The sequence below is a fragment of the Desmodus rotundus genome, chromosome 4, assembly GCF_022682495.2.
Source record: "Desmodus rotundus isolate HL8 chromosome 4, HLdesRot8A.1, whole genome shotgun sequence".
NCBI lineage: Eukaryota > Metazoa > Chordata > Mammalia > Chiroptera > Phyllostomidae > Desmodus > Desmodus rotundus.
The window spans coordinates 116,633,983-116,658,229 of record NC_071390.1 but is presented as its reverse complement, the minus strand read 5'-3'; the positions used below and the strand labels follow the sequence as shown (position 1 = coordinate 116,658,229).

The 24,247-nt window shown below is 37.1% G+C and overlaps 1 protein-coding gene across 1 annotated transcript in view; it reads left to right on the top strand.

Annotated features, from left to right (window-relative positions):
* Positions 1-354: 354 nt before the first annotated feature.
* Positions 355-24,247, top strand: part of PDCL2 (phosducin like 2) — a 28,038-nt gene continuing 4,145 nt past the window's right edge. Inside the window, exons 1-4 of the mRNA XM_024578378.3 lie at positions 355-526; positions 9,500-9,620; positions 10,235-10,325; positions 18,557-18,700. Coding sequence (XP_024434146.1) covers positions 521-526; positions 9,500-9,620; positions 10,235-10,325; positions 18,557-18,700 — 362 coding nt within the window. The 5' untranslated portion in view covers positions 355-520. The remainder of the gene's footprint in view (positions 527-9,499; positions 9,621-10,234; positions 10,326-18,556; positions 18,701-24,247) is intronic.

Here is a 24,247-nt window from a genome sequence, read left to right as displayed (position 1 = left end):
GTACACATACAACAGAAATTATGTGTACAATAGGGGCCTAGGGGTTAGGGAGCCCCTAAAATCCATCCAGATATAGGCTATGGGCTCCTGGTTAAGAACTTCTCCGAAGGGTTCTCCCCAAGATTTTGTTATTACTCCTGAAGAGAGGGCTGCGGGGTGTCAGAGGCTCGGAAACAATGCGTTGATTCGGTGGCGCCCTACCGCAGGGTGAGAGGAATGCCATCATCAGCACCACTTGGTAAACGGGTAAGGCACCACTTGGGATAAGCGCCCCAACACCTAGAGCGTCGGAACCCGCAACCACCCCTGCCGCGCCTCCGCGTTGCCTGGCAACCCAGCAGCGCTGGACTCGCGCGTAAACGTGCGCAGGAGGCCCTGGCTCTCCCGGCCCCCTCCGGGTGGAGGTGGAAACCGCTCGGCTCCTTTGGGTCTCTCTTCCCACCTAGGAGAGACGTCTGAACCCTGAAGCCCTCGGTGAGGGTCCAACGGCACCGTCGCGGGAAAGGACAGGCTGAACGGCATGCAGGTCGGAGTCCCAGGCCGCAGTCGGGGGCACCCAGCAGGGTCCCCGACTGGGCCTGAGGCAGAGTGGGAATGGGGGGGGGGCAGCCCACAGGGGTTGGGTTTTAACATTTATTTTTGGTAAGAGCTAAATTTTGCGTGCATCTCAAGATTGAAATCCAAATAAACTCTTAACAGAGCGACATTTCTTCCCAAGGTTTGTTGCTGGAGGTTAGTTGTTTGGGATTGTGTTCACACCTCCATCTGGGAAATCTTAAGACTGCACTACTTCTGACTTACAAATAGACCAGCAATGTTAGCCCAGGTGCAATTCAATTTAAATGTCCCACCCCACAACCTTAAAAACATTCAGAATGAAAACCCTAGCAGTTGCATCTATATTGAGAAAGTCCCTGAATTTTCTCGTACCTGATCACAAAAGCTCTGTTGTTAGACTTCCATTTTTTTCTTTAGGAGGCTGCACCTATGTCTAAAATGCCTGTGTTTTTTGTAAAATTCTCACTTTCTGACTTAGAGAAACAGTTTCTTCCCACCTGCTTCCCCAAAGTAAAACCATTGTGATTTTTCTGGTTTTACGTACTTAATTTTGGTACTCATTTATACTGTATAATTTATTAGGATATTTTTAACTACCTATAATTTTAATGCATAGTCCTTTTGTGTTAATTATATATTCCTAACTAGTACATTTTATCCAGTGTATGCAGACATTTCTATACACTGTAAATAATTTGAAAGGAAATTAAGAAAACAATTCCATGTATGATCACACCAAAAAAGAATAAAATACTTAGGAATAAATGTAACCAAGGAGGTAAAGGACTTGTACACGGAACAAAACATTGCTGAAAGAAATTAAAGAAGACAAAATAAGTAGAAAAACATCACACCTTTGTAGATTGGAAGACTTATTATTGTTAAGGTGTCAATACTTCCCAAAGCAATTCAGTGAAATCCCTATCAAAATCCCAATGACATTTTTGTAAAAATAGTAAAACCCATCCTAAAATTCATGTGAAATCATAAAAGACCCAAAGTAGCCCAAACAGTCTTGAAAAAATGAACAAAGATGGAAGGCACACATTTTCTGGTTTCAAAATATACTACAAAGTTACAGTAATCAAAACAGTGTGGTACTGGCAGGAAGACATACAGATCAATGGGATATACTAGAACACCCAGAAAGAAACCCTCACATATGCAGTCAAATGATACTCAATAAGGGTACCAAGACCATTTTAGTGAAAGGATAGTCTTTTTGACAGATGGTGTCGGGAAAACAATATCCATGTACAGAAGAATGAAGTTGGACTTCTAGCTCACATTATAAATAAATATTAACTGAAAAAGGATCAAAAGATCTAGAAGTGAGAACTAAAACTATAAGACACTTAGAAGAAAATACAGGGAGAAATTGCCATGACATTGGATTGGCAATGATTTCTACGATATGACACCAAAAAGGCAACAAAAGAAAAAAAATATGTAAGTTGAACTTCATCAAGATTTAAACTTTTATGCATCAAAAGACACTATCAATAGAATGCAAATGTAAACCACAGAATGGGAGAAAATATTTTCAAAATATATGTTTGATTAAAAATAAAATCCACAATATATAAAGAACTTTTAAAATTCAACACCAAAAATATAAACCAGTTAAAAATAAGGATATAAAAGATGCTCCACATCTATGCCATCAGTGAAATGCAAATTAAAATAATTAGCTACCACTACATACCTACGAAGTGGCCAAAATCTGGAACACCGATAATAGCAAGTACTAGTGAGAATGTGGAAGCAATAGGAATTTTGTCATTCATTGCTGGTGGGAATGCAAAATGGTACAGCCTTTGGAAGACTTATCATATCTTACCACTTGATCCAGCAATCACTCCCTTGTTATTTGCCCAAAGGAGCTGAAAACTTTATATCTACACAAAAAGTGCACATGGATGGTTATAACAGTTTTATTCATCATTGCCAAAATTTGGAGTCAATTATTATGTCCTTCAGTAGGTAAGTGAGTATATAAATTGTGGTACTTTGGCATTTAATATTATTTGGCACTAAAAAGAAAAGATACAGCCATGAAAAGACGTGGAGGAAACAAATGCACATTACTGAGTGAAAGAAGCCAGTCTGAGAAAGGTCATACTGGCTGATCCCACCTATACGACATTCTTGAAAAGGCAAAACTGTGGAGACAATGAAAAGGTCAATGGTTGCCAGAGGTTAGGAGGGAAAGGGTTGAATAAGCGAGGCATAGAGGATTTTGAGGGCACTAGAAACACTCTATTATGTCACAGTTATGGATACATGTCATCATGCATTTTTGTCCAAACCATGGAATGTACACCAAGAGTGAAGCATAATGTACATGTGTACTTTGGGTGACTATGGTGTGTCAGTGTAGATTCATCAATTGTAACAAATATGTCTTTCTTGTACAGGGTGTTGATAATGGGGGAGGCTGTGCATGTGTGGGGGCAGGAGGCATATTGGAAGTCTCTGTACCTACCACTCAGATTTTGCTGTGAACCTAAAAGTCCTAATAAAAAAAACTGTTCCAATTTTATTTTGGTTTTAAGTGAGGAATATGCTTTAAACAAGGGTATCACTTTGGTGGTGGATGTTGATAATGGGGTGTCCATCATTCGTGGGACAGAAGGTATATGGGAAATCTCTGTATTCTTCCCTCAATTTTGCTGTGAACCTAAACCTGGCCTAAAAATTGTCTTAATTTAAAAATAAAATATAAAAAAGTGTACAAAGAACTTGAATAGATATCTCTCCATAGAAGACATACAATGGCTAATATACACATAAAAAGATTCTCAATATCATTAATCATTAGAGAAATGTAAAAAACACAATGAGAGACCACATCCATTAGGAAAACTATTATTAAAAACAGAAAATGACAAGTGTTGGTGAGAATATGGAGAAACTGGAACCCTTGTGTATTGCTGGTAGGATTGTAAAGTGGTGCAACTGCCTTGGACAAGATTAGGCAGTTCCTTTAAAATTATGCATAGAATTATTATATGATCCAGCAGTTCCACTCCTAGGTGTATTGTCGTAAGAATTGAAGCAGGTACTATATGTTCATAGCAACATTATTCACATTGGCCAGAAGATGGAAACAACGTAGATGTCCATCATTGGATGAATAGAGAAAAACACTATGGTGTGAACACATAATGAAATATTATTCAGCCTTAAAACAGAAGGAAATTCTGATATGTGCTGACATGGATGATCTTTGACAACCCTATGTAAAATGAAATAAGCCAGTCACAAAAGGACAAATGTAGTCGCATACCACAAAATAAGTATATTTTGGGTAAATGATGGACTATATAGATGATGGTGGTCCTATAAGATTTTAAGGGCTGAATTCCCTGTAAGAAATGGAAAGATAGTGGTTCAGGAAGGATTTTTTTTCTCTAATGGGAACAATATCTGGGAGCTTGGCAATAGATTTCCTCCCACTCACAGAAGCCCCATTTTGAGTGCACAGATTACACCCCAATCAGTCAGCCACTGACCTGTTTCAGCACAGAGGAGCCTGTCCCCCCAGTGCAACATATTCAGAGGGTGCTACACTCCTCTCAGATAGAGCTCCAACTACACTGCTATGGATTCTTTGTTGAGGAACTAAAATCCTGTACAAGGACACAAGTCCACAGGAGCCACTGTAAGTATTAAGTGCCACTGTCACTTTAGTACAAGCTTTCTGTGGTAATGTGGAGCTGACCTGCTCCTGTACTTTGGAAGTATTTTCAGGTTGCACTGAAGTAAAGCATGAGCTTTATTTCTTTCATCAACTCAATGCCAGAGTGAGCCCTTTTGCCAGATAGGGTCAAAAACAAATTTCCAAAGTCAAACCATTGAGTCCTCAGTTATACACCCTTTCCGTGTTACATGCCCTCTCTCTTTTTTAATGAATACCCCCAAGTTCACTAATCTGACCAGTGCTCCAACATGCAATAGCCCAAGACACATTGCCATGACAACCTCCAATGTTCCCTTATCTCTCCATCTTGATTTCTTATTTCTACTGTCCCTCAAGCCACCATTCCTTTCCTCCTGACAGTCACTGTCATGGTAATCTGTACCTCCCTCAGCCAGTTCCTCCTCAGTATTGCCAGTCAGTGCAGTCCGCATTCCTGTTCATTGAGCAGCACTGACGACTTCAGTGTTCTATTTCTGAGCCTGCTGGAAGGAAGCAGGGGGTGGGCTTGTGGGACAGTGTTTGTAAAGTCTACAGTAATGTTCAGCAGTGTCCTAGGCCTTCACATTCACTCACTGACTCACCCACAGCAACTTCCAGTCCTGCAAGCCCCACTCATGGTTAAGTTCCTTATATGGTTGTACCACTTTTTAATGTTTTATACCATGTTTTTACTGTACTTCTCTGTGCTTAGATACACAAATGCCATTGTGTTATAATTGCCTACAGTATTCCTTACAGTAATAGGCTCTATAAGTTAGTGGCATAAGAGCAGTCAGCTATACTTATAGTCCAGGCATGTAGTCAGCTAGACCATCTGAAGTTTCATGAGTGTACTCTATGATGTTTGAACAACAGTGAAGTTGCCTGATGCATTTCTCAGAATGTATCCCTGTCATTGGTAACACGTGACTATATACTAGGCATATTTTATGTAAAATAGTACAATATTAAATCTAGGTAGACTGTAATAAGTTAAAGATACCCATTATAATTTTAGAATAAGTATTAAAACAATAATGTGAAGATGTATACCTAAAACTCAAGTTGCAAAATACAGAATCCTAAAAAATAACTAAGCAAAAGAAGGCAAGAAAGGAAGAGAGGAACAAAAAACCAAATGAGACTAATAAAAAAATCAGATAATAGTTCTAAACCCAGTTTAACAATTATGTTAAATGTAAATGGACTAAACGCTTTAACTAAAAAGTAGAGATTATCAGAATAGACAACAGAGCAAGATACAACTATAAATGATTGCTAAAAGACACACTTTAAATGAAAACACGGAGATGGGTTGAAAAGAAGATTAAAAAAGATATTTAAAAAGTAGTTCGGAATAAGCTAGAGAAAAACCATATTAGTACCAAACAAAATAGACATCATGATGAAGGTTCCCAGTAGAAATAAAAAGAAACATAATAATACAAGGAGAAATTCACCAGGAAGATACAAATGAAACTATTTGCAAATAAGCTTCAAACACATAAAGCAAAAACTGACAGAATTTAAGGAAGAAATAGGCAAATTCACAATTATAATTTGAGATTTTAATATCCTAGTAGTTGATAGAAAAATAAGATACAAAAATTGCTAACAAAATAGAAGATATGAACAATTCTATAAACCATTCACTGACTTATAGAGAAATACATCAGTAGCAGAATACACATTTTTTTAGCATTCACTAAGATACACCATATGCTTGGTCATAAAACAAGCCAATATGTTTAAAAATGTTAAATCTCACCAAAGTATATTTCTGATAAGAAGAATTAAATTAGAAAAGCCCAAATAATTTGAAAATCAAAGTGTCCTTCCAAATAATAAAAATGTCAGTAAAAAAAATCACAAGTGAGATTATAAATATTTTAATTGCATGATAAAAATACAACATACTAAAATGTGTAGGATATAGCTAAAGAATTTTCTTAAGGGAAATTTATAGCTCTAAGCTGTTATATAAGAAAAGAAAGGTTTATAGTCAATGATCTAAGCTTCTACCTTAAAGAGAAAAAACAATGAACAAATTACAATAGAGAGGAACCTCTTTTTAAATATTTGTTTACCTCTCAAGAGTCCATACTACAAGACCATAGTAATCAAAACAGCATGGTATGGGCATACACATAGCTCCATGGGACAGAATAGAGAGCCCAGAAATAAACCCACAAGTTTTTTTCCCCTCTAATTTTATTGTTGTTCAAGTACAGTTCTCTACCTTTTCCCCCCACCCCTGCCTAACCCCCAGCCCTCCCCACCTCCCTCCCATTTCCACCGCCCCCCGTTATTGTCCATGTGTCCTTTATAATTGTTCCTACAAACCCTTCACCTTTTTCCCCTGAAATTCACTCCCCTCTGGTCACTGTCGGCCTGTTCTCAATTTCAGTGTCTTTGGTTATATTTTGCTTGCTTGTTTTAAACCCACAATTTTATAGTCAATTAATATTTAACACAGGAAACAAGCACGTATGATGGGCTAAAGATGGAATATTCAGTAAATGGTGTGGGAAAATTGGACAGATAGGTGAAGAAAAATGAAACTAGGCCAACTTCTTACACCACACAAAAGAATAAATTCAAAGTAGATCAAAGACTTAAATGTTAGACCCGAAACGATAAAAATCCTAGAAGAAAACATAGGTGGCAAAATCTTGAACATTGCTCACAGCAATTTTTTATTGGATATGTCTCCCCAGGCAAAGGAAACAAAAGAAAAAAATAAACAAATGGGACTACATCAAAATAAAAAGTTTTTGCACAAAAGATGGTCAACATCCTTAATGATCAGAGAAATGCAAATTAAACCACAGTGAGATATCATCTCACACCTGTCAGAATGGCTCTCATCAATAAATGAACAAACAACAAGTGCTGATGAAGATGTGGGGAAAAGGAAGCCCTTTGCACTGCTGGTTGCAATCTAGCCACTGTGGAAAGCAGTATGGAGACACTTAAAAAATTAAAAATGAAACTGCCTTTTGACCCAGTGATCCCACTTCTGGGAATATCCAAAGAAACTCAAAACACTAATTTGAAGGAACATAGGCACCCCTGTGCTCACTGCAGTGTTATTTACAATTGCCAAGATATGGAAGCAGCCCAAGTGGCCATCAGTAGATGAGTGCCCCAAACAACTATGGGACATTTACCCAACGGAATATTAGCCATAAAAAAGAAGAAAATTTTACTCTTTGTGACAGTATGGATGGACCTGGAGAACATTATGCTAAGTGAAATAAGCCACTCAGAGAAAAACAAATCCCATATGATTTCACTCCTATGTGGAATCTGATTAACAAACTGAACTAACAAAGAAAATGGGGACAGACTCATAGATGGAGAGCAGGATAACAGCTATTGGGAGGAGGGTAGGATGTGGAGAGTTTGAGCAAAAAGGAAAAAGGACTCATGGACATGGACAACCGTGTGGTGATTGCTGAGGGGAGGGGAGTATAAGGGGACTGAATGGTAATGGAAAATATACAATAAAGGTTAAATTAAAAAATATATTTGGATTGAGACCAAATACATAGCTATAGAATTTGCATTATTAAAGTATTGATATTGGCTCATAAAAAATAATTCCCATTTTTCATTTTTAATATTGGTTATTTGTACCTTCTCACTTTTTAAAGTCAGTATTGGCAAGTGTTTACAAATTTCACTAGTCTTTCCAAGAAACAATTTTTAGCCTTTAAGTCTTTATTATATATTCATATTTTCATTTCATCAGTTTCTACTTTCACCTTTATTATTTCCTTACCTCTACCTTTGACGAATTTTGATGTTATTTTTCCAAGGTAGGAAGCTTACAACTTAATTTTGAAGACTTTTTTTCATTTTCTGGTATGTTAAATTAAGGGTATAAAATTCCTTTTATGAACTGTTTAACTGCAACTCACGTATGTTTGATATATGGTTTTATTGCTGTCATTCAATTCCTAATGTTTTTAGATTTCTCTTGTGGTTTCTTCTTTGATCCATGGGTTGTTTAGAATTTTTTCGCTAAAACTCCAGATATACGATGTTCTCCTAGTCACTCTTTTAAAAATTGATTTCTGCCTTCGGTCACTGTGTTCGTATTTGTGGACCTTTCTTCAATTTCTTAGCCTTTTGGCCTCTTGCAGTTAGCAAGAATGAAATTTCAACTCCTTAACTGTTAAGGAGTAGTTACATTTATACAGTCCTAAAATTATCTCAGCCCTTTGAAGGCAACCACAAGGCTGATGTGGCCCACGGTGAAAATGAGTTTGACACCCCTGCCTTACATAGTAGTTGGGTCTATTTGACTGAGGACCTCAGTTTCTAGTTAATTGTTGGCTACATTTTCCTTGTCACATAGTTCTTTCCATAGGACAACTCACAATATGGCAATTTGCTTCATCAAAGCCAGCAAGCGAGAGAGAGTGCTGGCAAGATAGAAGTTGCAGTCTATAGAATTTCAATCACAGAAATGGTATTCCTTCGCTTTTGTCATATTCTGTTGGTTAACAGCATGGCACAGTTCTGACCCATAATTAAGGAGAGTGGGTTATTCAGGGATGTAAATTCCAGAAAGTGGAGCTCAGACAAGGCCATATTATAGTTTGTTTGCCACAGTTGCATTCCCTTCTTCTGGAAATATCAGAAAAAAATGGACAGCAAACTAGAGAAACAATAGTTAACATATGATAGACAACTTCTGGAAATGCAGAAATTAATATATCAAATCCTAATAGTAAGGAACAAAAGCTAATTTTCATAGAAAGAAATTATGATTGGACAGAAATTAACCTATACAAAATTCCTGGCCTGTTCTAAGGTCTGACTTGGGAGTGCAGGTCCTATGAAACTGTACATTATAGCTCAGAAGAGAAGCGAGTTTACCTGGAGGTCTTGAATTATATGTGGAACTAGAAACAAAACAGTATTTGTTCATGATGAGAGTTGGTTTTGCCTACTATATTCATCAGAAAATATTCCATGGCTTTTTGAGTTTACGTCATTAATATTTTATATGTGTTCTCATTTTTTTTTAATCTCTGTAATTTTTGACAGTAGAGAATATATTCTGTTTATCTAAGTATGTAGTCCCATTAGTTCTGGGAAATGGGAAAAAAGTAGACCACTTTGTTTTATTCTTTGAAACTAACTATATAGTTATCTGTAGAGTTCATTGCATCGTTGGAAATTCTACATATCAATTTTATACATAATAAAATACACAACTATGTTGACAGATTTTCTATTTTTACATAGGATCCAAATGAAGATACAGAATGGAATGAAATTTTAAGAGATTTTGGCATTCTTCCTCCAAAAGAAGAGCCAAAAGATGAAATTGAAGAGATGGTTTTACGTTTACAGAAAGAAGCAATGGGTATAGTTGTACATTTGGTGGCCTGGATGAAGGGGATAATACAGTTATTATAATGATAGTGTATTTCATAAACTTCAAGGGAGAGAGGACATTAGAAATCATTTGGCATGTCCCACCCATACTTTTGCTAATATCTAAAGTTCCTAATTCATGTGTTGAAATTCACATGCTAGTTAATAGCAGAGCTGAAATTTACTGATACTTTTTCCCTGTCTACCATATTTCTCTACCTTGTGATTACCTTCTATTTTGATCATTCTATATAGTACACGTTATTTGTCAAGATTTTCTGGTATTTGGGAAAATCTAAATTTATAGGGTCTGTTTTATTATTTTTCCATCACCATTTATCCCCCCTGTACCCTCTTCCACCTCTAATTGATTTTTACTTTTACTTTGAAATGTAGCCTGATAGTTCTGTGGACTCTGAGGGGGTAGTAACTCTTTAAGCAAACCTGAAGCAGTCAGCCACAAAGTAGTCTCATATGTTGCAGACACTGTTAAAGATAGTCTTGATCTCCATTTATTTAATATATCATTTTTTTCTAGACAAGTGAGTATAAAGTAAAATTATTTTTAAACAATTCAGTTGTCCACAATTTATTTTGTTTTAGTTAAACCATATGAAAAGATGACTCTTGCACAGTTGAAGGAAGCTGAAGATGAATTTGATGATGAAGATATGAGAGCTATTGAAACATATAGGTACAGTGATTCATTGGGATAATTTACAAGTTTTGGAAAGAAGTATTGTAAGAATGAGACTAATTAAAAACCCTTTTTTATCTACGGAATAGATTAAAAAATAACAAAACTAATTTTAAAATAAGATTTTAAAACTAACATATAAGGTGGAATTTTTTCCTAGTTTTTTTGCCTGTGCTTAAATTAAAAACTACCCAATAATGTACCACAGAACTTCATCAAATGGCATGAGTAAAGTGGAAAATATCCATAAATGGCCGATGAAAGGAAGGCCATAACTTTCATTCTTGCATGATGTCTGTCAATGATTTCTATCACTTAATAATTCATTGCAAGTCATAAATTCTCTCCGAAATTAGAATAGGTGCATACATTACCTAGCTTGTCTTGATCCTAAAACCAATGAAATTATAAAAATGGTATGCTCTAGAAAAATATTTCTTATGAATATAGGCACAAAATTTTAAACAAAATATTAGCAAATTTAGTCTAGCAATTTTTTAAAAAAAGAATAATGCACCCTGAACAAGTAGGACTGGTCCCAGGAGTGCAAGGTTGTTTTAACACTAAAAAAAAAAAAAAAAAAAAAAAAAAAAAAGCAAAAATCAGTGAATTGGGTTAGACGCAGCAATACTCAAGTAGCAATGAACACACCTAGCATGCATAAAAATAGAACCAGTGTGCCTTGGAAAACTGCTTTATTACACAGTGTGAGTTGAACAAGTACAATATGAGTCTTGACCATCTTATGGTGCCCGCAAGTAAAGAAATAATACAATTTTTTTTAGGCATAGGAGCCAAACTAAAAGATCTTTCAATGACCAGAGTTGGAACAACTTGAATAATAAAATAAATATAATATTGGATTATAAAACAAATAATAAAATAAGTATCCATGAGTTCATAGTGATATAAATAATTAACTGAATACATGAACAAATTCAGAAGAAATAACATTTCTTCCTCACTAAGGAATTCTCATTAATAAGTGCATATGCAATGAGGAAAATAGGAAAATTACCTTCAGAACACCTCAACAATAATCCCCCATGGCAAGATCTGCTTATAGATGCTAAAATAGTGGGTGAAATTTTAAGAAGCACAGTATTTGCATAATCTCAGAGTATCTCCCCCTCCAAATATGTAGTAATTATAGAGGAGGAAATTGCAAGTTTATAGTGTAGAATTTTGGTGGACCCCATCTTAGGGAAATGACTAAGGTTAAAATCACTAATGATACATAGGGACATTAAGTAACTCGATATATGATGTGCTGAAGAGGACACATACTCTCTGTGGTATCTTTTAAAATAATTCATAACCTAAATTTAATCATAAGAATCTATAACAGAAACTGACATTTGAAGGGCTTTGGAACGTACACAAAAAGTTTGTGGGTTTGGTCCCCAGTCAGGGCACGTATGGGAGGCAACCAATCGATGTTTCTCTCTCCCGTCAGTGTTTCTTTCTGTCTCTCTTTCCTTTCCTCTCTCTCTCTCTAACATCAATAAACATATTTTCAGATGAGGATTGAAAAAAAGTGGCCAGGTTTATGCCAGGAAAGATGGCAGAGTAAAAGACTCCAGAAATCCATCTTTCTACCTAGACAACACTTGTGTTGGTTGAAACTGTCTGAAGTGGCAGCTTTGGAACTCTGGAGTCTATTTGAACACTTGCAGCTTCCAGGATGAAACTCTGCTGGTAAACTGTAGTTAGTATTAGTTGATTTCAGTCCTCAGTTGGTAACAGCTGTCCAGCTCTCACCCTTCAGCTCCATGTCAGGCAGCTGTTTGGACAGTAACCTTTATTTCTGGTAAAGCTTCCTGGAGCAGAGTGGACAAAAAGGACTTCATTGTCAAATATCAAGGTTCTGTGTCAAATATGAGCATTCTGTGTTCTGATTGTGAATTACTGCTTCTGAGTGCAAAGGTATAGGCACAGAGTCTGGTCATCATTGTGTCAACCCCAACTGGCTAAGGTAGCTTCCAGAGCCTTTAAAGGAGCCATATCTATTTTTTAAAGATATTAAAAAACAGCAATAGATATGGGAGAATTTAAAAGTCTTGGGAAAGATGAAGGCTCAGAGAAGACCTAACAGTTTCACCTCAGGCTGATCCCTGGCATAGAGACACCCTACAATAACAATAAAACATACTATGGGGAAGGAGGAAGGTCTGATTTCCAGAGATATTACATTATATGAATCAAATGTTTAGTTTTCAACAAAAACATCACAAAAGAAACAGGAAAGTGTGGCCCATTCAAAGGAACAAAATAAATAAATACAAAATATGCCTGAGGATGCCCAGACGTCAGACTTACTAGGCAAAGACTTTAAGACACCTGAGTTAAAGGTGCTCAAAGAGCTAAAGGTACACATGGACAAAGACAGGAAAACATTGTGTGAACATAATGAGAATACCAGTAAAGAGACAGAAATTATAAAAAGGAACCAAAATAATAGTCTGAAACAAAAGAGTGTAGTTGAAGTGAAATATACACTGAGGCTTTAAAAGCACAGTTCAACAAGCAGAAGAAAGGATCAGCAAATTTGAAGATAGGACAATTGAAATTATTGAGGAATAGGAAAAAAAAGAAAAGTGAACAGAGCCTAATTGTCCTTGTGGTTACTATTAACTGAACCAACACATGTAATGTGAGAATCCCAGCAGAAGAAAAGAGAAACTGACAGAAGGAATATTTGAAGAAATAATGGCTGAAAACCTTCCAAATCTGATGAAATCCTAAGTCTACAGATCCAAGATGCTCAATGAATTTCAAGTAGGATAAACTCAGAGAGACCCACACAAAGATACCTCATAATCAACTGTGGAAATACAAAGATAGAAGCTTGAAATCAGCAAGAGAAAAGAGACTTGTCACACACAAAGGACTCTTAGAACTATCAACCAAATCCTCATCAGGAATCTTAACAAGGCCAAAAGGCTGTGGGCTGATATATTTAAAGTACTGCAGGAAAAAACTGTCAAGCCAGAATTCTCTATCTGGCAAAAAAGCTATGCTACAGGAATGAAGGAGAAATTAAAACATTCCTAGATAAAAGCTAAGTTTTTACTACTAGAATTGTGCTAAAAAATTAGGAGTCCATCAGCCTAAAATTACAAGCTACTAGACAGTAACTCAAAGCCATGTGAAAAAATAAATAACATAGGTAAAGGTAACTGCGTAGGTAAATATAAAAGTATTACTTAAACTTTTGATTTTTAACCCAGTTTTTCCTGTATGCTTTAAAAGGCAAATGCATAAAACAATACTTATAAATCTGTGTTAATGGACACATAATATATAACAACATAGTCTGTAACAAAAATATAAAGGGGGATGCTCTGGCAAGGTGGCTCAGTTGACTGGAGCATTGTCCCGTGCACCAAAAGGTTGCAGGTTTGATTCCCGGTCAGGGCACATAACTGGGTTGTGGGTTTGATTCTTGTTTGGGGCACATACAAGAAGCAACCCATTAATGGGTTTTTTTTCTCTCTCTCTCTCTCCCTTCCTTTCTCTCTAAAATCAATAAACATATCCTCAGGTGAAAATTAAAAAATATATATAGTTAAAGGGGAAGGAGAGATGGAGATAATATAAGAAGCAAAGTGTTAACGACCTTTTGCTAACAAAGTGTGACAGTAGGTCATTATAAGATACTAATTTTAATTTTTAAGATAACCAATAAAAGAATACATAAAATAAAAAAGGAAATCAAAATGGTACACTACAAAAATCAGCTAAATGGAAAAAGAAGCAGTGACAGAACATTGAGGAACAAAAACTATATAACAAATACTGGAAATAACTAAGTGGCAGAAGTCCTTCCTCATCAGTAATTACTTTGTTATGTTGGTCCCAGACTGTCGATACTGATGCTATTGGCTAGGAATGCCTGAGGCACTCACCTCGTCTGTATTACTCATATCTTGTGGCTGAAGCAGTTCTTGTGGTTCTTACTATGACTGTAGGACATCTTCCCCAAGAAACCATCAGAGAACTTTGATGCACAAGAGTATTACTCACAAGTCCTGCAGGATACATGACATGTCTGAGGTCCATACAGCCAGGTCAGAGAGAGAGAGAGAGAGAGGGAGGGGGAGAGGGGGAGAGGGAGATTGAGGGAGAGGGAGAGGGAATCTCTGAAAGAGAGAATGACCTTGTGATTCTGCCTTTATTGGGTTCCAGTGGTAGGGTGTCTAGATTCTGAGAGTTCAGTCTTTGTTGGCTAATTTAGGGCATAATGCCTGGAATCAGAGCACAGAAAAGATAAGCAGGGTCACTCAAGCAGTCAGCTATACAGGTTACCCAGGGCTTTCTGAAAGAGGGAGCTTCATAAATGAGGCAGCCTAATTTTTGTTTAGTTGTTTTTTGGTAGTTGCTGTGTCATGCAGCTGACAATATGTTTTTCGAGGCAGATGTCTTTTGGAATGGATGACTTGGCAACCAAAACTTAATGTCAGACACTTACACTACAATCAAAAAGCTTCATGTTGGGTTCTTAATTACATATTATAAATGTAAATAATTTTTATATTCAATTAGTCTCCAATTAAAGGCAGAAATTGGCAGAATGAATAAAAAGAAACACAACCCAGATTCTGCAAATCAAAACCATTTTAAGAAAGAACAAAGTTGGAGAACCCACACTTCTGATTTCAAAACTTACTACAAAGCAACAGTCATCAAAACAGGGCAGCAGTGACAACAGGATGAACACACAGACTGGTAGAACAGAGAGCCGAGAAAGAAACTTTCTCACATATGGTTAAATAGTTTTCAACAAGGGTGCCGAAACTCTTCAAGGGGAAAAGGACAATCTTTTCAACAAATGCTGCTAGGAAAACTGGATGTCCACATGTAGAAGAACGAAGTTGGCAGACCAGTTTTGCAATGTTGTTCTGGGAGTCGTTCCTGGTAACCCAGTTTAGATCCTCCTCCATCTTTCCATTGAATCTATAAAGCACTTAATTCCACAGATTGAGTTTCTTGCTGCTTAAAATAGCTAGAGGGCTTTCTGTTTATGCAACTGAATCCCAAGTGATATGATTGTTGGGTGTAAAATGCAGGCCACTGAGCACTAAACCACTTCCTGGTGGCAAAACTAACCCAGATATTTATGTCTCTCCCTGCCTAATTCCACTGAAGTAACAAAGAAATATGAGGAAGAGAAGGAGGAAGAGGGGAGGAGGAAGAGATAAAGTTGATAGCTGCACGATTAAGTAGGGCATGGTGCAATCATGGGAACAAAAGCTTTTTGAAATTTTTGAAAGATAATAAGCCAAAGCGATCAAATTGAGGAAAGTTAATGATAGTGATGCTAAATACTCAATGCAAATAAAATCCAGCTCCCAAAAGGTCTTTGGATTATCTGTGGATTATGAATATCTGGGTCAGTAGAGGGAAAATTGAAGGATTTCAGTTTGAAAATTGTGAGAGGGCCCTAATGTGGATTGTCGTCCTAGGCATTTTCCTCTAGGCTTTATTTTGCTTGGATTACTTGTTACATAGAGTGGTTTTACTTGACATGTTTCTAATATGTGAAATAAGACAGGCTGTTTTAAAATATAACAAGGAGTTTGTTATATTTTAACAGATCAGGAAATTCCATTGAAAAGATAGTTTTTACTCACAGCTCAAGAATAGAGGGCATGTGCCACAATGCAGGGCCACACAGGGAAGCATTAGAGTTGGCTGAGAGGCAGAAGGACTGAGGGGATAGCATGGACCCCGGCCTGCCTTCGTTGTGGTTTCTGTGGGAAAGGCAAGCTAAGCAGGGTAAGCAGATTTAGGCTTGGCTAGTTTGAATATGGAACTCCTGTTCCAGTTGTGCCCTAATGTCAAACTCCTCTGGGGATCAGAAAACCTCTGTAACAACTGTTCTGTCCAGGAACCTCTTTCATTAGCAAAGACTGGGAGAAAATAATTGCAGAAGACACATCTGATAGAGGACTGTTATCCTTGATATACAAAAGCTCTAAAAACTCAACAATAAGAAAACAATCTGATTAAAAGTGGGCCAAAGACCTTAATGGACACCTCACCAAAGAAGATATACAGATGACAAGTAAGCATATAAAAGGATGCTGCACATCTATGTCCTCAGGAAAATGCAAGTTAAAACAAGAGACCATTGCACACCTAAGGAAATGGCCAAAGTCTGGACCACTGACACCACCAAATGCCAGAGAGGATGTGAAGCAACAGGAACTCTCATTCATCGGGGTGGAAATGCAAAATGGTACACCTTTTGGAAAACAATTTGGACATTTCTTATAAAACTAAACATATTCTTACCATGCGATCCAGCTACTACACTTCTTGGTATTTACACAAAGGAGCTGAAAATTTATGTCCACATACAAACCTGATCACAGATGTTTATAGCAGCATTATTAATCACTGCCAAAACTTGGAAGTAACAAAGATATCCTCCAGTAGGCAAATGGATGGATAAATTGTGGTATGTCTACATAATAGAATATTATCAATACTAAAATAAATGACTTATCCATGAAAAGACATGGAGGAAACTTAAATGCATGTTGTGAAAGAATAAGTGAAAGAAGCCAATTTGAGAAGGCTGCGATATGAATCCCAACTATGTAATAATCTGGAAAAAGCAAAGCTATGGAGACACTAAAAAGATCAGTGGTTGTCAGGGATTGACAGAGGGGAGGAATGAAGAGGCAAAACATGGAGGATTTTAGAGCACTGAAGATTTTCTGTATGATATCATAATGATGGATACATGTCATCATGCACCCTCCCAAACCCACAGAATGTACAACACCAAGAATGAAGTGTAATGTACACTGTGAACTTTGTGTGATTATGATATTTTGATCCAGCAAATATATCACTCTTGTGGGGGATGTTGATAATGGAGGAGGCCCTGCATGTGTGGGGTCAGGAAGCCTATAAGAAATCTCTATACTCAGTTTTTGCTGTGAACCTAAATATTGGCCAGGTAGATTTAACAGTTAACATATTTTCTGGTACCTGGCCCAGGGCCAATTAGGGCAGAGGGATAGTGGCTCATTTTAATCAAGGAGGTGATTGTGGAATTCGGTTTTGGACTGTGGTTGGTTTGCATTCGAGGAATTTTCTCTCCAGTGAGAGGTTGCTATCTTTTGGAATTAGCTAGACCTGGGAGGGGCAGTCTGTCCAGGATCAACAAGGCCCCAGAAGCCAGAGCACCAAGGATACAGAAAATAAGAAAACATAGTTAATCCACAGAAAAAAAGGAGAGTATTCCAAAGAAAACGTAAGAGATACAGAGTCAGTAACTTTTAAGAAGCCTGCACATACATCAGAAAACATTTGCGTTTGCTTCATGGATCCAAGCATTCAATAACTGAATCAGAGTATGTCCATTTTGGAGCTGTTTAAGAAAGTTTTAATGCTCCCTATAGATAAATAACTAGGTAACATGGAAAGCTAACTGTGTGCTAGGCACCATCCTAAGATATTTACATGTATTATATAATTCTCAGCAATCCCATACAAGTAGGTATTAGTATTAATCCCATTGTAGTTGGAGAAACTGAGGTTTAAAGAGAGCAAATAACTTGCACAAGTTCATGCTGCTAGTAAGTGGGGTCTGGTATTTAAACCTAGTTTAGTGTGATCTTAAGAGTTCAAACTTGTCATTCTTCTCTACAACCTGTCTACCTGCAATAAATTTTATAATGAGTAGTAGTACATATTCAAAAAGGCTTTGGACTGAAGGTCAGCTTAGCACGGTAGTTAAGAGCATGTAAATGGGGATAGTAATAGTATTAACTTTATACAGTTTTTGCAAGGATTAGTTAATGTAATGCACTTAAAACAGTGTCTGGCAATATAATTAGCACTCAGTAAATGTTAGCCATTATTATTATATGAGTATATTCTCCCTTAATAAGTATTTAACCTGTATGTGAGAGTTTGTTGGGTCCATGTCTAAATAAACTCTCTATAGCTATGATTAAGACCTAGTCTTAAGTAAAAATAGATTTAAAAGTCAGTAGCTAACTTCTTTTACTTGCAATGCCCACAATAACACAAATTCCCATATAAACAGAGAAATTGGCATTATAACACCATTGATAGTTATTCTATCGTTCGTTAAAGTGTTTGATATGTACTAGCGTGACGTTCATTGCCCTAAATTGTTACTGTCTGAAGGAATATCTTAAGAATATAACAATTTTCGTATGTGATTTTATTTCATTTTTTTAAATTAGAGAAAAGCGGTTACAGGAATGGAAAGCTCTTAAGAAAAAGCAAAAATTTGGGGAGTTAAGAGAAATTTCTGGAAATCAGTATGTGAATGAAGTCACAAATGCAGACAAGGATGTATGGGTTATAATTCATCTCTACAGATCAAGGTAATTACTTTTTTGCAAAATATTAATGTTTTAAGATACATACTCTGATTTTAAGGGTTTGAAAAGCACATAACAAAGACTACTCACAAAAAGGAAATACATGTATATACATATATATATGTATAGAGTCATTGGCTTCAGGAATTAAATTAGGTATTTTAATATATTTTCTTGTCTAATTTAAAGAACCTGTAACAGTTTTTAGAAAAAATAAGAATTCTTTGGCAGTTAATTTAAATAAAACTTTCAGAGCCTTGTCCGGGTGGCTCAGTTGGTTAGAGCACCATCCTGATACACCAGGGTTGCAGGTTCAATCCCAGTCAGGGCATGTACAGGAATCAACCAGTGAATGCATGGATAAGTGGAACAAGAAATTGATGTTTCTGTCTTCTCTCTCTCTCTCTCTCTCTCCCCCCAACCTCTCCTCTCAAATCAATATATAAAATTTTTTTAAATAAAAAATAAAACTTATAAAAAGTTTCAAAGATATAGAAAAGTAGAAATAAGGATAAAATGAGCCCTCTAAATACTAGCCAGGTAGATTCAACAGTTAACATTTTGCCATGTATGTATCATTTGTGTGTGTGTGTGTATTTGCAGAACCATTCCAAAGTAAATTACACAAGCATGACACTTTTATCCTAAGTACTTTAGCATGCATTTTCAAAACATAGGGGCATTTTTTTATATAACCACAATAATATTCTCTCACCTAACAATAGCATTTTCTCACCTAACAAAATTAACAATAATTCCTAATAGCATCTAGTACCCACTCCTTACTCAAATTTTCCCAACAAACTTCAAAATGTTTTTTATAAATACATATATTTTTTAACAGGATTCAATCAAGGATCAGGCAGTGCATTTGGATATATCCTCTCTCTTGTCTCTTTTAACAGAACAATTCCCATGAATTTCCATGTTCTCCCCCAAACAGTTAATTTTAGAGTGCCTAGTTGTACTAAGTATAATCCGTATGACCCCCTGCCTGATCAGTTTGGTATAATGATAATCGGGAAGAGTGGACTTTTCCCCAACTCTGTGCCAAAGACCAGCTGCAAACTCCCACAACTTCATAAATGTCTCACAGAAACAGCACCTCCAGCGTTAGGTCCGAGGTGCTCTGTCTGGGCTTCAGGCCAGTCCAGGAACAGAGGTTATGACAGTAGCCCTCATCGTCCTTATCTCATTCTCTGAATAAAAAATGTATTCTTGCTTCACGTCCTCAGAAAAATTCTGTACGGAGCAATTTATGCAAATATGAGCCTTGCTGTTTACCAGCTCTCCAGTTCCTCAGACCCCGTGAAAAAAGACATTATTTGTACTCTAACTAAAATGGTTGCTAAATAATTTTTTAGTAGTTTAAAGTCTTAAAAATAATCATTTCCCATTTTCCTATCCCACTTATCTGGCTAAACCAATTTGGAGATTTGCTGATTTGGGTTCTTCACAAATAAGTATGTGAAACAGTAACATTTACGATACTAGCATTTGTGTGTCGTAAATGTCATATACCGGAGGTGCACACCAAATGTCTTTTCTGAGACCCATTATCATTAGCAGAATAGATTCTGAATTACCTACCATGCCTGGTATAAACTTATTTTAATGATTATTTGTACATAAATTACTAGTTTTGACCAATAATTTTCAAAAACTCATAGAACTCATTTTCAAAAACCTCTTGGTTGAATGCATTTTAGTCTCAGGGTTTTACAAACTGTCATATGCTTTGATGACTTAAAGAATAAGGGTTCATTTTTATAATATTTTGAATATTTGTGAACTCAGTAGGTATTAGTTTTTGTGACATTAAGAAAATGCATTCATGTGTCAGTATAAAACATATTTTTAAGAAAAATTAGTCTATTATCAAATTTGTAAAAAAATATTATTTTTTATTAGAGTCTAGCTTTTAATAATGATTTACTCATAACTTTCATATTATAAAGTGAAGTACAACTATTAAGTTTATATTTCTAGCTGCATGTTATAATTATGGGAGGGTAAGAATTGTTTTTTTTACCAGGGTCCTAAGTTTTATAATTTTAATATTTCTTTGCCACCAAATTTCTAGACAGGATATATATATAAATATATATACATATATATTTTTATATATATACATATGTATATATATGCATATATACATATAATTATGCATATATACGTATATATACATATGTATATGTATATGTGTGTATATATGTGTATATATATGTATATATGTGTGTGTGTGTGTATATATATATTTAGGCTGTGAACAGAAGGATAGAGTATAGTTATTAGAAGGGGACAGAGACTTATAAGGGACTCTTTAAAATTTTAGTAACTTGAATGTATTTATGTAAAATGGAGAAGGAAAGATTGATAAAACAGGAAAAGAGGGAAGCAGAGTAACAGAGTAGAGTCCCATAGAAAATGGCAGAAGTATGGGGTGAAGTGGAGGACTAACTCCACATTTTAATAAAACTGTGAGTGAATGATGGACTGGGAGAAAAGAGACTAAAGAATAAAGGTAGTGGGAGTTAAGTGATAAAGCAGAGGACTCGCAGGGTTTGGTCACACATCCAATCAATTTTAAATTTCTAATATGAATACTTCTGGATTATGGGGAACAGGATGTGGCATCAACTGGGATGTCAAAGAAAAGTGTGGGTGATATTTGTTAGAGTCAGGAAATTCAAGGAAGTTTGAGATAAAGGGACTTTTTAAAATTATATTTTATTGATTATGCTATTACAGTTTTCCAGATTTTTCTCCCTTTGCTTCCCTCCACCCAGCACCCCTACACTCCCTCAAACAATCCCCACACCATTGTTCATGTCAAGGGGTCATGCATATAAGGTCTTTGGCTACTCCGTTTCCTATACTGTACTTTACATCCCCGTGGCTATTCTATAATTACCAATTTGGACTTCTTAATCCCCTCACTCTTCACCCATTTCCCTACACCGCCATCCCATCTGGCAATCCTCAAAACACTCTCTATATCCATGATTCTGTCTCTCTTCTTCTTGTTAGCTTAGTTTATTTTTTAGATTCAAGTGTTGATAAATATGTGTTTATTGCCATTTTATTATTCATAGTTTTGATCTTTCTCTTTTTCTTAAGTAAGTCCTTTTAACATTCCATATAATAATGGTTTGGTGATGATGAACTCCTTTAGTTTTTTCTTGTCTGGGAAGCTCTTTTTCTGCCCTTTGCTTCTAAATGCTATCTTTGCTGGGTAGAGCAATCTTGGCTGTAGGTCCCTACTATTCATGACTGAATATTTCTTGCCAATCCCTTCTAGCCTGCAAAATTTCTTTTGAGAAATCAGCTGACAGTCCTAGGGGAACTCCCCTGTAGGTAACTAACTGCTTTTCTCTGAATGTTTTTCAGATTCTCTATCTTTAGCCTTTGGCATTTTAATTATGATGTGTCTTGGAGTGGGCCTCTTTGCATCCATCTTGTTTGGGACTCTCTGTGCTTCCAGGACTTGCATGTCTGTTTCCTTCACCATGTCAGGGAAGTTTTCTTTCGTTACTTTTTCAAATAGATTTCCAATTTCTTGCTCTTTCTCTTCTCCTCCTGGTACCCCTATGATGTGAATGTTGGAACATTTCAAGTTGTCCTAGAAGTTGGTTACACTATCCTCTTTCTTTGGATTCTTTTTTTTTTCTTGTTGTTCTGATTGGTTGGTTTTTTCTTCCGTATGTTCCAAATCATTGATTTGAATCTGGGCTTCATTCACTCTACTGTTGTTTCCTTGTAATTGTTCTTTATTTCAATTAGTGTATCTTTCATTTCTGAGTGGATCTTTTTTATGCTGTTGAGGTCCTCACTAAGTTCCTTGAGCACACTCATGACCAGTGTTTTGAACTCCGTATGTGATAGATTGCTTATCTTTATTTGTTTAGTTCTTTTTCTGGAGTTTTCTTTTGTTCTTTCATTTGGGCTATGTTTCTTTGTGTCTATTTTGGCAGCCTCCCTGTGTTTGTTTCTGTGTATTAGGTAGAGCTGCTATGACTCCCTGTCTTGGCAGTGTATCTTAATGTAGTAGGTGTCCTGCAGGGTCCAGTGGGACAGCCTCCCCTATCACCCAAGCTGGACACTTGAGTTGTGCCCTTTGTGTGGGCTGAGTACACCCTCCTCTTGTAGCTGAGCCTTGATTGCTGTTGGCAGGTCAATGGGAGGGATTTACCCAGGCCAGTCAGCTGCAAGGATTGGCTATGACCACTGACCACCAACCTCCGCCCTCTGTGGAGGATCAGCTGTGCAGGGACAGGGTGGTGGTGCTCCAGCGTGGTCTGTAGCTGTCCACTGGGTACGCTGACTCTGGGGTTTCCTGGGTGGTGCAGGCCAAGGTCAGCCCCGACCTGTGTTTTGTCCAGGCTACCATGCCTGAGATATAAAGCAATCTGAGATGGCTGCTACCTGTGCTGGGCTTGGCGATTCCCAGGCGAAGACAAGCTGTGAATCTAGGCTGGCTGCTACTAGTGCTGGACTGGGGCCACTTAGCAAGAGGTAAGGGTTGGGGCAAACTCACTGAAGCCAGCTGTTGCTTGTTTGAAAGGATTCAGGAAGTTGTGAGGCATGAACCAAGACCAGCCATTCATATGGAAAAGCCACTGTTAACAGCTGTAAGTTGGGTGGGATGTATGTAGCCTCAGCAAATCTCCAGTTAGGTCTCCCTTCTCCGGTGGGGAAGGGGACCTAACAGTGTTAGCCAGGTTGATGGAGTCTCAGATATGGCATCAGCCTGCCAGCTCTCTGGCACTGTGGTGGGAGGGTTCAGAAAAGGAACAATGGCCCCTGCCTGCATTTCTGTCTGGGAGAAAGCTGTGCCCCAGCTGTCACGTTGATGCCAGACATTTTAGTTCCTTCCTGTATGCCACTGATGCCTTTCAAGCTGCTACCCCAATGCTGGAGCTCAGAGGGAATGGGTCTGAATAAGTGAGCCCTGTGTAGGTTCTTTAAGAGGAACTGGTTGGGACTCCAGAAGTTTCTTTCACTGACTCAATGTGCACTGGTTTTTACATCCAGAAGTTATGGGGACTTACATTCCTGGCACAGGAACCCTGGGTTGGGTGGACCAGGGTGGGGCTGGGACTCCTCACTACTGAGGTGAATTTTTATCCACCACACGTGGGTGTAGGACCATCTCTTTCCATGTCTCCATTCTTCCTACCAGTCTGGATGGATGAGGTTTCTTTAATTCTTTAGTTGTCAAACTTCCGCTCAACTCAATTTCTGATGGTTTTGAATGATGGGTGTTCTATAATTTAGTTGTAATTTTGATGTGGGTGTGGAAGGAGATGAGCCCGAGTATCTTGACTGGAAGCCCAAGAGAAGGACTTTTGGATTTGATATTCTCAGGTGAAAATAAGCCTGTGATGAATGGGATGCCTTTGTTTCAACTCTGCACTGCTATGGAGTCCCTAGGAGTGTTATTTATTTTTTCTCCTATGTCCCATAAACTAGGAGCTGGCTTGATTAAATTGATGCTAAGTCAGACATGCTTAGCCTTGGCTAGGCATCAAATTCCCATGGCAGCAAGCT